This window comes from Hoplias malabaricus, chromosome 3 (genome assembly GCF_029633855.1).
Source record: "Hoplias malabaricus isolate fHopMal1 chromosome 3, fHopMal1.hap1, whole genome shotgun sequence".
Taxonomy (NCBI): Eukaryota; Metazoa; Chordata; class Actinopteri; order Characiformes; family Erythrinidae; genus Hoplias; species Hoplias malabaricus.
In genome coordinates this window covers 31,954,028-31,966,374 of record NC_089802.1, presented here as the reverse complement: position 1 = coordinate 31,966,374, position 12,347 = coordinate 31,954,028, and the positions used below count along the sequence as shown (strand labels likewise).

Genomic DNA, 12,347 nt, shown 5'->3' with positions numbered 1-12,347 from the left:
GCTGATTGAACATGGCGTGCGACCCAAAAGTCACAGAGAATGCTTGTGATACAAAGAGAAGCAACATAAGGCACTCGGCATAGCAAGAACCAAAGATGAACATGTACACACACACACTCATACACACACACCAAGACAAAAGGAAGGACAGACCACCAGCGAGGGGCCATGACCATTCTTTGATGTCATTAATTTACAATGAATAGTTCAGCTAGGTTTCCAATTCAGTCACATTTACTGTAGCTTCTACAGCTCTGGAGGAGATTTACATACACTACATGTTGGAAGATGTCTTGGGGGATCTGATGGCATTCAGCCATGTGAGGGTTTGAGAGGTAAGGTACTGGTTCTCCCATCATTAGCTCTGGATCATAAACACCAGTCCCACCAGTGCAATCCAAACGTATTGGACTTATAAACATCAATGCTGGGGGCTTTATACCCCTGTAGCTCATGCCTGGATATTAAACAGTGACATATTCTACCCCTATCCCACAAGCTGACACAGCTGTGTTCTCAACCTGTCTAAACAACCCTGTTCAGAAAGACTGGTTGCAGTGCCTGTTCCTTTAAAGGAACACTAGATACGATTTTTCAAAATTTTTTGGGGCTCCTGAGGCTCCCCCTAGTGCAGAGATGGGAACTCAAGTCTGAGTCGCACCTAAATCACATACAAATAGAAATCTGACTTTCCGACTCAACTCTGACTCGTCAAAAATAAAGTGTGAAAAACAAGTGTCTTTCCATCATCATCTAGGTGCGGAGTGAACGATATTGACTTCACTCAGACATGTATTTTGTGTCTTGTGAACATCTCTGCTCTAGTGGTATTCATTTTTACAGCAATGTACTGATATCAATGGGAGGGGGAGGTGGTGGTTTCCTACCATCCTCCAAAAGTTACATAGTACAGTTTCTGCAGTGCTGAACGACAGATGCTCTATTGCCCCTATTAAAGGTCAGTGGAGCATCACAATGATTTTGAAGCTGTAATTGTATGGTAAAAATACTAGGTAGTGTACCTTTAAATGACAGTGAAGTGCGAGGAGCAGAAATGCTGGTTTTTGGCCTTTTTCGCTTGTTTATCTTCTTCAGTCCTTGTGTTCACCATGTTTTTTTTTTCTGCACTGTTTTTGCACCATTCATTAGCCCCCCTTCATCCCATTCATCACTGGTCATTTTCTGACCACAAGTTAAATGAGGCAACTGTGTCCTACCCAAACAAAACATATCTATATCGTCTTCTGAGTCTCAGCTGCAGAAAAACAAAGCTTGTCTAAGTGTAAGCCAGAATATCTATATTCACTCGGCGCTTGGCCAAGTTCAGAACCCACTAGTAAATAAATTACAGCATGATTCCGTTTGTGTGGGGATTTTGGGGGCATATCCACCCCACTCTCCCCTTGGCCATGGACTTTCTTGATAAAGAGCTAGAGGATGACTAACAGAGATCGTGTACAAAAGGTAGGCCGCTCTTTCTTTTATATGTGTAACTGACACTGTGTGTATCGCATACACTCGTCTCTGTTATCGCCTCAGGACACATACACACACACACACACACACACACGAAAACACACTCCTTAATCCGTTCCCACTTAGTGTTTTGCAACACTATAGCTGTGTGAGGAAGCAGGTAATGGGACATTTTGCGAGGCAAACTATGGAAGATTGATGGATTACGGAAGTAACATGAGATCGTTTACCTTTTACGCTTCAGACATGTTTTCCTGGGGGTTTTAACACTTAATCATCTGGATTTGTTTTTTGTTATGTTTTGCTATGTGCTATGTGTATAATAAATATATTTATTACATTTTATAAAACAAATAAGCTTTACATTTGGTTTGCCACATGTCAAAATAAAAGAAGTATTGCTGTCAAAATTAACGTATTAATGCATGTTAACACAAGTTGGAATATAACGTGTTATTTTTTTACACAATTTGACCATAATGTCCTCCCATAATTCATGCTTTTTATGGAGACTAGTGATATAAAATTTTATCTATCATTGTAAACACAGCGTTGTTTCTGTTGACTTCAAAAGGGAGATTACATTATGTTTATGTACGTTATGTTTATTTACATGTGTCTGTGGGCGCCTGCGTGTATCAGCTTGAGAAAATTCAAATAGCGATTTCGTTAGCCGACCTCGCTAATGTTGCTAATTAGCTGCAGAGAGTGAAAACGTTATTCTGTGCAATACTGTTTTGATCTCATCATTGATTACGCACTCCTCTGTCACTAGCTTTAAACTAAACGTGAGGTTTAGAATGGACTTTACACCCCAACTTAAGATTAAATGAACGTTCAGCTGGAGCAACTGTCTGCAGATCTTCTAATCATTCATTCTAAACCCTCCCTTTAACAGGATTGGTCCACATCTTGTCATGTGTCTCATGATCGCCTGAATTGCTTGGCATTTGGATGTTTAATTTAGGTCTTTCATTTTCTGTGGTTCGTCTACATGTTGAAACCAACAAGCTTATGTTGTCATAGCACTTACGAGGGTGAAACTAAGGCAGATGTTATGTCTGTTGGATAAGCCTTTATAGATATTAATGTAGGTAAATGTCAGCGGCAATAAAATGTATATGTAGCTTGTGCTTTTGTTACTTATTATTTGTTGTTAACCATTGACTTTTGCGCAAGTTTCTACAACATGGGACACTCCACACAAACTGTCTTTCTCCCGTCTCTTTAACAAACTCACAACACTCTCTGCTTTGTCTCTGAACAGAGGAGTGACAGCACCACACCACAGCACAGTGTTTATGAACGTGTGAAAGAATCATCAGTCATAAGACATCATGACACTCACGCACAGTGCTGCACCAGTCACTCACACACACACACACACACCACTCGTCCTTTTGTCACGCAGTGCGAAAGGAATGAATAAATAAGTGAAGAAAAATCCCCAAGGAAAATGGAGCATAACTGTCTTCAGTGTCTGAAAAACACAAGCTGTGACCTCCAGGAGAAAAATTATGTGGTTTTTTTTCTGCCAAAGGGCCGGACGTGTCCTTCTCCAGAAATGATCCTTCTGCACCCAGATCCTCATGTTTAAAGGCATAGTTCAAAAATCTGATATACATCTCATGGACTTATTACATTAAGTTATTGAATCTGCAAAAATATTTCAGGTGTCTAATGTTTCTTTCTTTTCAGAGGTAGGTATTAGCTTATTACATTTATTCAAGTATTTTACTGAAACACATTAACTACTCAAGGATATTTACTAAAATAAGGGCGGCACAGTGGCGCAGCAGGTAGTGTCGCAGTCACACAACTCCAGGGACCTGGAGGTTGTGGGTTCAAGTCCAGCTCCGGGTGACTTTCTGTGAGGAGTGTGGTGTGTTTTCCCTGTGTCTGCGTGGGTTTCCTCCGGGTGACTGTCTGTGAGGAGTGTGGTGTGTTTTCCCTGTGTCTGCGTGGGTTTCCTCCGGGTGACTGTCTGTGAGGAGTGTGGTGTGTTTTCCCTGTGTCTGCGTGGGTTTCCTCCGGGTGACTGTCTGTGAGGAGTGTGGTGTGTTCTCCCTGTGTGTGGGTTTCCTCCGGGTGACTGTCTGTGAGGAGTGTGGTGTGTTTTCCCTGTGTCTGCGTGGGTTTCCTCCGGGTGACTGTCTGTGAGGAGTGTGGTGTGTTTTCCCTGTGTTCTGCATGGGTTTCCTCCGGGTGACTGTCTGTGAGGAGTGTGGTGTGTTTTCCCTGTGTCTGCGTGGGTTTCCTCCGGATGACTGTCTGTGAGGAGTGTGGTGTGTTTTCCCTGTGTCTGCGTGGGTTTCCTCCGGGTGACTGTCTGTGAGGAGTGTGGTGTGTTTTCCCTGTGTCTGCGTGGGTTTCCTCCGGGTGACTGTCTGTGAGGAGTGTGGTGTGTTTTCCCTGTGTCTGCGTGGGTTTCCTCCGGATGACTGTCTGTGAGGAGTGTGGTGTGTTTTCCCTGTGTCTGCGTGGGTTTCCTCCGGGTGACTGTCTGTGAGGAGTGTGGTGTGTTTTCCCTGTGTCTGCGTGGGTTTCCTCCGGATGACTGTCTGTGAGGAGTGTGGTGTGTTTTCCCTGTGTCTGCGTGGGTTTCCTCCGTGTGAATGTCTGTGAGGAGTGTGGTGTGTTCTCTCTGTGTCTGCGTGGGTTTCCTCCGGATGACTGTCTGTGAGGAGTGTGGTGTGTTTTCCCTGTGTCTGCGTGGGTTTCCTCCGGGTGAATGTCTGTGAGGAGTGTGGTGTGTTCTCTCTGTGTCTGCGTGGGTTTCCTCCGGATGACTGTCTGTGAGGAGTGTGGTGTGATTTCCCTGTGTCTGCGTGGGTTTCCTCCGGGTGACTGTCTGTGAGGAGTGTGGTGTGTTTTCCCTGTGTCTGCGTGGGTTTCCTCCGGGTGACTGTCTGTGAGGAGTGTGGTGTGTTCTCCCTGTGTGTGGGTTTCCTCCGGGTGACTGTCTGTGAGGAGTGTGGTGTGTTTTCCCTGTGTCTGCGTGGGTTTCCTCTGGGTGACTGTCTGTGAGGAGTGTGGTGTGTTTTCCCTGTGTTCTGCGTGGGTTTCCTCCGGGTGACTGTCTGTGAGGAGTGTGGTGTGTTTTCCCTGTGTCTGCGTGGGTTTCCTCCGGATGACTGTCTGTGAGGAGTGTGGTGTGTTTTCCCTGTGTCTGCGTGGGTTTCCTCCGGGTGACTGTCTGTGAGGAGTGTGGTGTGTTTTCCCTGTGTCTGCGTGGGTTTCCTCCGGATGACTGTCTGTGAGGAGTGTGGTGTGTTTTCCCTGTGTCTGCGTGGGTTTCCTCCGGGTGAATGTCTGTGAGGAGTGTGGTGTGTTCTCTCTGTGTCTGCGTGGGTTTCCTCCGGATGACTGTCTGTGAGGAGTGTGGTGTGTTTTCCCTGTGTCTGCGTGGGTTTCCTCCGGGTGAATGTCTGTGAGGAGTGTGGTGTGTTCTCTCTGTGTCTGCGTGGGTTTCCTCAGGATGACTGTCTGTGAGGAGTGTGGTGTGATTTCCCTGTGTCTGCGTGGGTTTCCTCCGGGTGACTGTCTGTGAGGAGTGTGGTGTGTTCTCTCTGTGTCTGCGTGGGTTTCCTCCGGGTGACTGTCTGTGAGGAGTGTGGTGTGTTCTCCCTGTGTGTGGGTTTCCTCCGGGTGACTGTCTGTGAGGAGTGTGGTGTGTTTTCCCTGTGTCTGCGTGGGTTTCCTCCGGATGACTGTCTGTGAGGAGTGTGGTGTGTTTTCCCTGTGTCTGCGTGGGTTTCCTCCGGGTGACTGTCTGTGAGGAGTGTGGTGTGTTCTTCCTGTGTCTGCATGGGTTTCCTCCGGATGACTGTCTGTGAGGAGTTTGGTGTGTTCTCCCTGTGTCTGCATGAGTTTCCTCCAGGTGCTCCGGTTTCCTCCCACAGTCCAAAAACACACGTTGGAAAATGGAATGTCCATACGTGTGAAAGTGTGAAGGACTGGCGCCCCCTCCAGGGCTTACAGAAAATGAATGAATGAATATTTACTCAAATACAGGTTCTAAAGTGCATTGTCTCAAGTGTATTTTGTCAAGTGTATGTCAATTGTATATTGGTGTTTAAAAGAATCAGCTTTTTACTCACACATTACATTTTTGAATTTTGTGTTGTTGCTGTGCTGCTTTGTGATTGGACAACACTGACAACACTGACGTTCCTGTGTTGAAACATCTTATTAATATCCGATGTGTTTGTGCGTGGGTGGGGGTGTTTTCAGTGGCAGGGAGAGACGCAGGAGTATTGCCCGAATGCGAAGGTGGTGTTAGTGGGATGTAAACTTGACATGAGAACTGACCTGAACACACTGAGGGAACTGTCCAAACTACGGCTGATCCCGGTCACACATGAACAGGTGAGACAAACACACACAAACACACACACAATCCTGAAGCACAGACCTAATACAATGATTTTAGCCCTGACTCTTGGTCTACCTAAGTTTGGTGCTGATTGGTTAGAGTCTGCAGATTTGTGCTCAGTTCGTGTGGAGAGAAAACCATGCAGTGTGTGAAGTCATTTTTTACTTTTTTGCCACTCAGTTGGGTTTCAGACCAGACAGGGTGTATTGAACATCTCATTAAGAGTGAATACCAATCAACAACTCAATAGCATCGATCTCACCAACAACGGAAAGTCAAGAGTCTGGAAATATAAACACAGCATGTAAACAAAAACACTAGCGAACCCACAAATCGTATCATTTCTGTCATTTTTTTTGTAGAGATTATTATAACATTTTTAACATCTGTTCATGTTTAGCTTGTAATACACTGAGTTTATGGCAGGAGGACAGTCAAGTGTTAAAGGGACGCCTGGTTCCTATGACACTCACTCTGAACAATTGTCAGCAAGTTTCACCAGAACTGAGCATTTCATGCCAAACCACTCTGAACGACTTTGTTTCAATCTAAAACCTTTAATTACACAGAGTTTAGAAAATAATGACGCAAAATCTTTTTAAATGGATGTCACCCACCCATCTAAAACGTCTCACATAAATTAGAGAAATCTTCCAGTGTAAAACGCTGGAAAACACTCAGATGCACAGTATGATGCATAACTCATCATTTTAAAGATTAAAAATCATTTTCTACCTGTGAAGACAAATTAATATTTCATTTTCTTCAACTGTGACTAAATGTTTGTTTTCTGCTTAAAGGAATGAATTATGACTTTTAAGATTGATTAATAAATTAGTAGTGTTATATGTTATTATATATATTGTTATATATGTTTCTCTATTACTGAGAGCGTGTGTGTTTTTAAATGTGAAACGCCTGATGGAACTGGCTTTTAACTCACTCACTCACATACTCACTTACATTTAGGAGTTGCTCCATTAGGTGGTGCTGTTCTGTGCTTTGCCTTAAAAATACTGAATTCCCTTGTTTGGGTTTTGTTCATTATTGACTTTATTCGACTGGCCTTATGTTCTGATGATCTGATGATGTACGGTTAATACCTTGATAATCTCAAAACAATATTTTTTAAAGAGAAAATCCAGTTGAGTCTCAAACTTTTAAAGAAAAGCACGTTTTTAGTTAAGTCTCTGAAAAATATCATTTACATTTCAATTCATTTACACGTTTTAACTTGTTATGAGCACATCTGGTCATGATGCAGTTTATACACACACACACTCTCTCTCTCTCTCTCTCTCACACACAGACCTGCTGATCTATACATGCATAAAGTTGGGATTTTTCACACATTATTCTGTTTCTCATTCTGTCACTTAAACACACACAGACACACACACACACACACACACACACTCTCTCTCTTTCTCTCTCTTGCTTTTTTCCACTGTGATCCCTTTTATAAAGGCATCTCTTTCAGTTGCCATCTAAAACCATCTGCTTTGTGCAGATTAATGCCGCTTACCACACACACACACACACACACACACACACACACACAAACACATGCGCGCATGCTCCTCCGGTTCAGGTAGAAATCATCACACGGTGCAGAAATGCTGACATTAATCCGTATCCCTGGAGACTGAAGTTTTATTTTTAGCATCTGTCGCTGTCTCGTACTTCGCTGACAATCCGTCACCAAGGATGACAATGAAAAAGGAAACAGCTCCAGGTATCAGAGGCCTTTAGAGAGAGTTTGAAAGTGAGACAGAGAAAGAGAGACACAGCTACTGAGAGAGAGAGAGAGAGAGAGAGAGAGAGAGAGAGAGAGAGAGAGAGAGAGAGAGAGAGAGAGAGAGAGAGAGAGAGAGAGAGAGAGAGAGAGAGAGAGAGAGAGAGAGAGAGAGAGAGAGAGAGAGAGAGAGAGAGAGAGAGAGAGAGAGAGAGAGAGAGAGAGAGAGAGAGAGAGAGAGAGACCAAGTATGAGGGACAGATATGGCGAGAGAGAGGTGGTTGTGATGAACTGGGGATGATTTTAATTGTTTATTTGCAGCGTCCTATAGCAGTGATAGGATCAGACTGCCAATGTGTGAAATTTAATGGCTCATTTTGACGCCAATGTTGTTTCTCCCTCCCTCAATGCTTCATTTATACGAGTCTCTCAGCTTCTCTCGTCCCTGCTGAAGGACAAGACAAGCTCTGGGTGCCAATCAGCTGTTGGATGAGAGAGAGTGAGAGAGAGCGAGAGAGAGAGAGCGCTAACTCTCTGTGGCCTCAACTGACACAACATAGTAACTTTAATACACTCCCAGGTCAAAGAGTGCTGAAACTTGTAGAACTTGTTGAACAGAACCCCTCGGGGTTAAACAGAGTCAGAACCGTGTGGAACAAACCTCGGGCAAATTCTTTTACTCCTCTAGAGTTCCTAGTTTTCTTAGTTCTGTTCCTATAGTCTAACTAGAGCATCTGCAGTCGTCTAACTTCAGCAAACTTAATGTCCCTCTGATATTCCATCATTACAATGTTAACACATGAATTCAGAGTGATGTACCCAGAAAATCTCTTTACAGTGGTGGTGACAGTAACCAGAAATCTCAAATATACTAAATGACATTTATTCCCACTAATTTTCTCTCCTATTTACCAAGGCCAGCACCTGGCAGTGATGGGTCCAAATGAGAATGTAAATATTTTTTATGCACTTTTTATGTAATTTTAACTACTTTCCAAAATTCCACATAATTTGACCTATTCCAGACGTTAAGTATTTATATCATTTATTTATATTTCATCCTAAACTTTGATAGAACAACATCTATAAGTAAGATAAAGCATTCTTAAAGATCCCCTCCAGTGAAAATCAAGTTTTTTATTTTTTTATTTTTATTTTTTTTTTTACCCTGTTAAGCTAGTCAATGTGAAGTCACCATTCTAGCTGAGCATTTACGCTTTCAGCCAGGGTTTCTTACCTCATAAAACTAAGGAACCAATCCCAACGACTTGTGGGTTGTTGCTTTCAAGCTGCAGGTGAGCGAAGGATGGGTAAGTGGAGTTAGAAGTGGGGGAGGTTAATAACTTTTACATAGATACATGTCTGCTGAATATAGGAGGAGGTGTAGAGTCACATTTAAACCATATTTAAGGCGCTATGCTTTTCTGTCAGATGTCACCAGCACTTTGTACAGTCCTGCCTTACAATTATGTGTTTTTTTATAACATAGCATTTCATATCAAACACGTCTGTCATGCCATGCAGAATGATATAAATGTAAGTATGTGGAAGTTCTCGTTCACACCATTGAGCTAACATTTAGCAGTACTCTAGTAGCCTACTGATATTAACTTGTCTCTCATGCTGTTCCCATTAATACACATAATAAACAGAAGGAGTTTGTTAGCTAGATAGCTTTGTTTTGCTTAAGCTTAATTTGTGCTGAGGCAGAAGCTCTGTAATTTAATGCTAGCTCGCTAATTCAAACCAACTCACTGATCAGTCGTCTCACTACAGCAACCCATTCATTTACACAAACGTGCTGTAATAAATCATACGGAAGGTCTGTAAGTTGGACCATGTGTGTTGGGAGTGTGGGGCCTGGGTGAACTGTGATTTGTAAAGCAAAATCAAGTGCTAACAGTTAGCAACTTGCTAACTCAGTCTTCAATGAATTACAGAGGAATGTGGAATTACTCGGGTCCAGAGCTTTGGACTAAACCCCATTTTCAACATTCAGAGTCTGCTGAAGAAATTCCAAGCAATTAGCAACTCGTAAAAGAACACACTCGCTTTATTAGAAACACCTACAATGCTACTACTCACTGGCCAGTTTATTAGAAACACCCACACCCCTTACTCTTCCACTAACGGGACACTGTATTAGAAAGACTCCTTTATACTAAAAAGTCCCCTTTATTAGAAACACCCCGTTATACTTTCATTCTCTGGCCACTTTATTAGAAACACCACCCATCTACTTCCCCTTACAGTCCACTTTATTGGAAACACTCCCTTATTCTTCCACTCATGTGCCACTTTATTAGAAACACCACAATTATACTTCTATCTACTGCCCACTTTAATAATAACATCCCTTTATACATCCACTCACTGGCCACTTTATTCTTCCACTCAATGGCTACCTCAGATTTAACACACACCTCAGTCTCTAGGCTTGGCTAGGAGTTATGCCCAAGAAAAAAACTTGGGAACATCTCTATGTTTGTACATATTAAAATCACCAAAGTCGATAAGGAAATGTATGTCCGCTTAGCGGCCATTTTAGTAATGTCTCCAACCTGTTATTTTCATTCATACCACACCAGGCGCCTATCTGTTTGAACATGGTGGGGAGGGTACTGTTTATGACTGTAGGTATGAGTTCTGCTTATCTGTCTGAAAATATTTTCTGTGTGATTTTAATCCAAATGTAACCATTTACATCAGGTTGCTTTTTTGAATGAGACAGGTCATTTACATATGTGTCTTAATGTGACAGTAACAGAAGCAGCTTCTTCCCTTTAAAAGCATAAAAGGAGGAAAATGATCAGTTAGTGCACAGTTATGAGTTGTGTTTGGTACATAAACCCACACAAAGATTATTCATTGATTACGGGGAAATGAGAAAGGTAAAAAGAGTAGAAATGTAAAACTCAGGCCCTTAAAGGAAGATTACTAACCGTTCACTGAGACGTTGAAAGGGGAGCGCACGTTTACTCCGATGCAGAAGCATCTATCAGGACACAAATAAGCTCCACTGTCCTAACCGAGTGGAGGGGTTGCCCATTTCACATTCATGACTTTCACAGCTCAGAACGGCAAGGTCATTATGTAAAGCGCTCCAGACGAATGCCGATTAGAATGTGGGGATCGCCGGGGACTGAATGGGATAAACAAAAGAGTTTTTTTTTTTTTTTTTTTTTTAAAGAATAATGTTCTCAGTGGCATGCAATAGATACGAGAGGTTATGAGAAACACCAAGGGAACAACATTACAGCTAGACCACAGACACAAGCAGCTGTCTTTATTCAGAATACAGAACACAACGCAGCCTCAGGAGATGCCCAACATTAGCGATGTTGAAAACATTTTATAAATACACAGAACGATCACTGGATTAGGAACTCCTACCTTGTATCTACACTCACTATCCGTTTTATCAGCTCCACAGAGCATACAGGAGGACTTTGTAGTTCTACAATTACACACTGTAGTTCGCTTGTTTCCCTGCATATTTACTTATCCCCTTTTTACCAGGGCCTTCCATGGTCAAGACCGTGCATATATACATAGAGGTACAGATAGTGTTACTTAAAATGGTATTGACAGAGAGAAAGAGAGGGAGAGTGTGTGTGATCCAGAGATTTTACTCATTCTGCTCCATTTTCACAGCTCAATGATTCTATGGGGTCCTGAATATTTTATCAGTATGGGTGAGCTTTCAGCACACACACACACACACACACACACACACACACACACATAAACACATACAACTGGCCTATTGGTATGATTTATTTTTTTTAAAAAGGCCCCACTAAAGGTAAGGCCTTTTGTCCTAGATTTATTCAATAGTCTGTATTTCAGGAGTTTAATTTGAGGTCTCCTTTTTCTAAGTGAATTTCAAGTTCACCCCCTACCTCATCTGACCCAAGCACCCACCCACAAACAGCGGCATTAGCAACTGTGTGATCGGCTGTCAGTGTTTAGATGGAAGCTCACACTTAAGATGTTGCTGTTCGGATGCAGGACCCCTAGTCCCAGGTGACGGAGGCTTTACGGGGATCTAGTCAGGGACGTCCCGATGAGAGGTCCAACATTAAGACTACTGCGCCACTCAGGAGCCATCACCATAGAGTTAAAAAAAAACAAAAAAGAAAACAGTACGTTTCCGTTTTTTCCATAATCTTCAAAACGTCTTTAGAATTTTAATAACATCACCGTGCACCAGCAGGTGGCGTAAATAAGGTTTATATTCATGCGTGCACGCGGTCAACTCTAAATCAGCATTTATTCAATGCCATTGTGTTCAGCTTCAGGAGCTGTCAACTCTCATCAATACATTAATATTGATCCAGCACAAGACTCCAGCGACTGATTTGAACAATATTTGTATATTTTTAGAAGATCAATAATGAAAATAAAGACAATAAATGATATGCATTTGTACTTTTTGTGTGGTGTGTATATATTTATTAAGTTATGTTTTTATTAAGTGTATATATGTATTAAGTTATAAAACTCCAAATACAAAGCTGAAAGCATTTGTCTGGTGATATTTGAAGAAATATCTGTGTTTATCACACAGGCACACACACACGCACACACACACACACACAGAGCCTTGTTGTCATTGACTAAATTTTTATTGGAGACTCATTGGAGGCCTAATATTAACCATAATTACTACTTGCCTACTACCATAGCATGTCTTCAACATGTTACTACAAACATGTGTAACACACACAAATACCCCCACCCCCACCCCCAAACACACCT

General features: G+C 42.3%; 1 protein-coding gene across 1 annotated transcript in view; it reads left to right on the top strand.

Annotated features, from left to right (window-relative positions):
- LOC136692541 (rho-related GTP-binding protein RhoN-like) overlaps positions 1-12,347 on the top strand; it is a 43,558-nt gene that overhangs the window by 29,423 nt on the left and 1,788 nt on the right. The window contains exon 4 of the mRNA XM_066666042.1: positions 5,710-5,844. Within this exon, the coding sequence (XP_066522139.1) occupies positions 5,710-5,844 (135 nt within the window). The remainder of the gene's footprint in view (positions 1-5,709; positions 5,845-12,347) is intronic.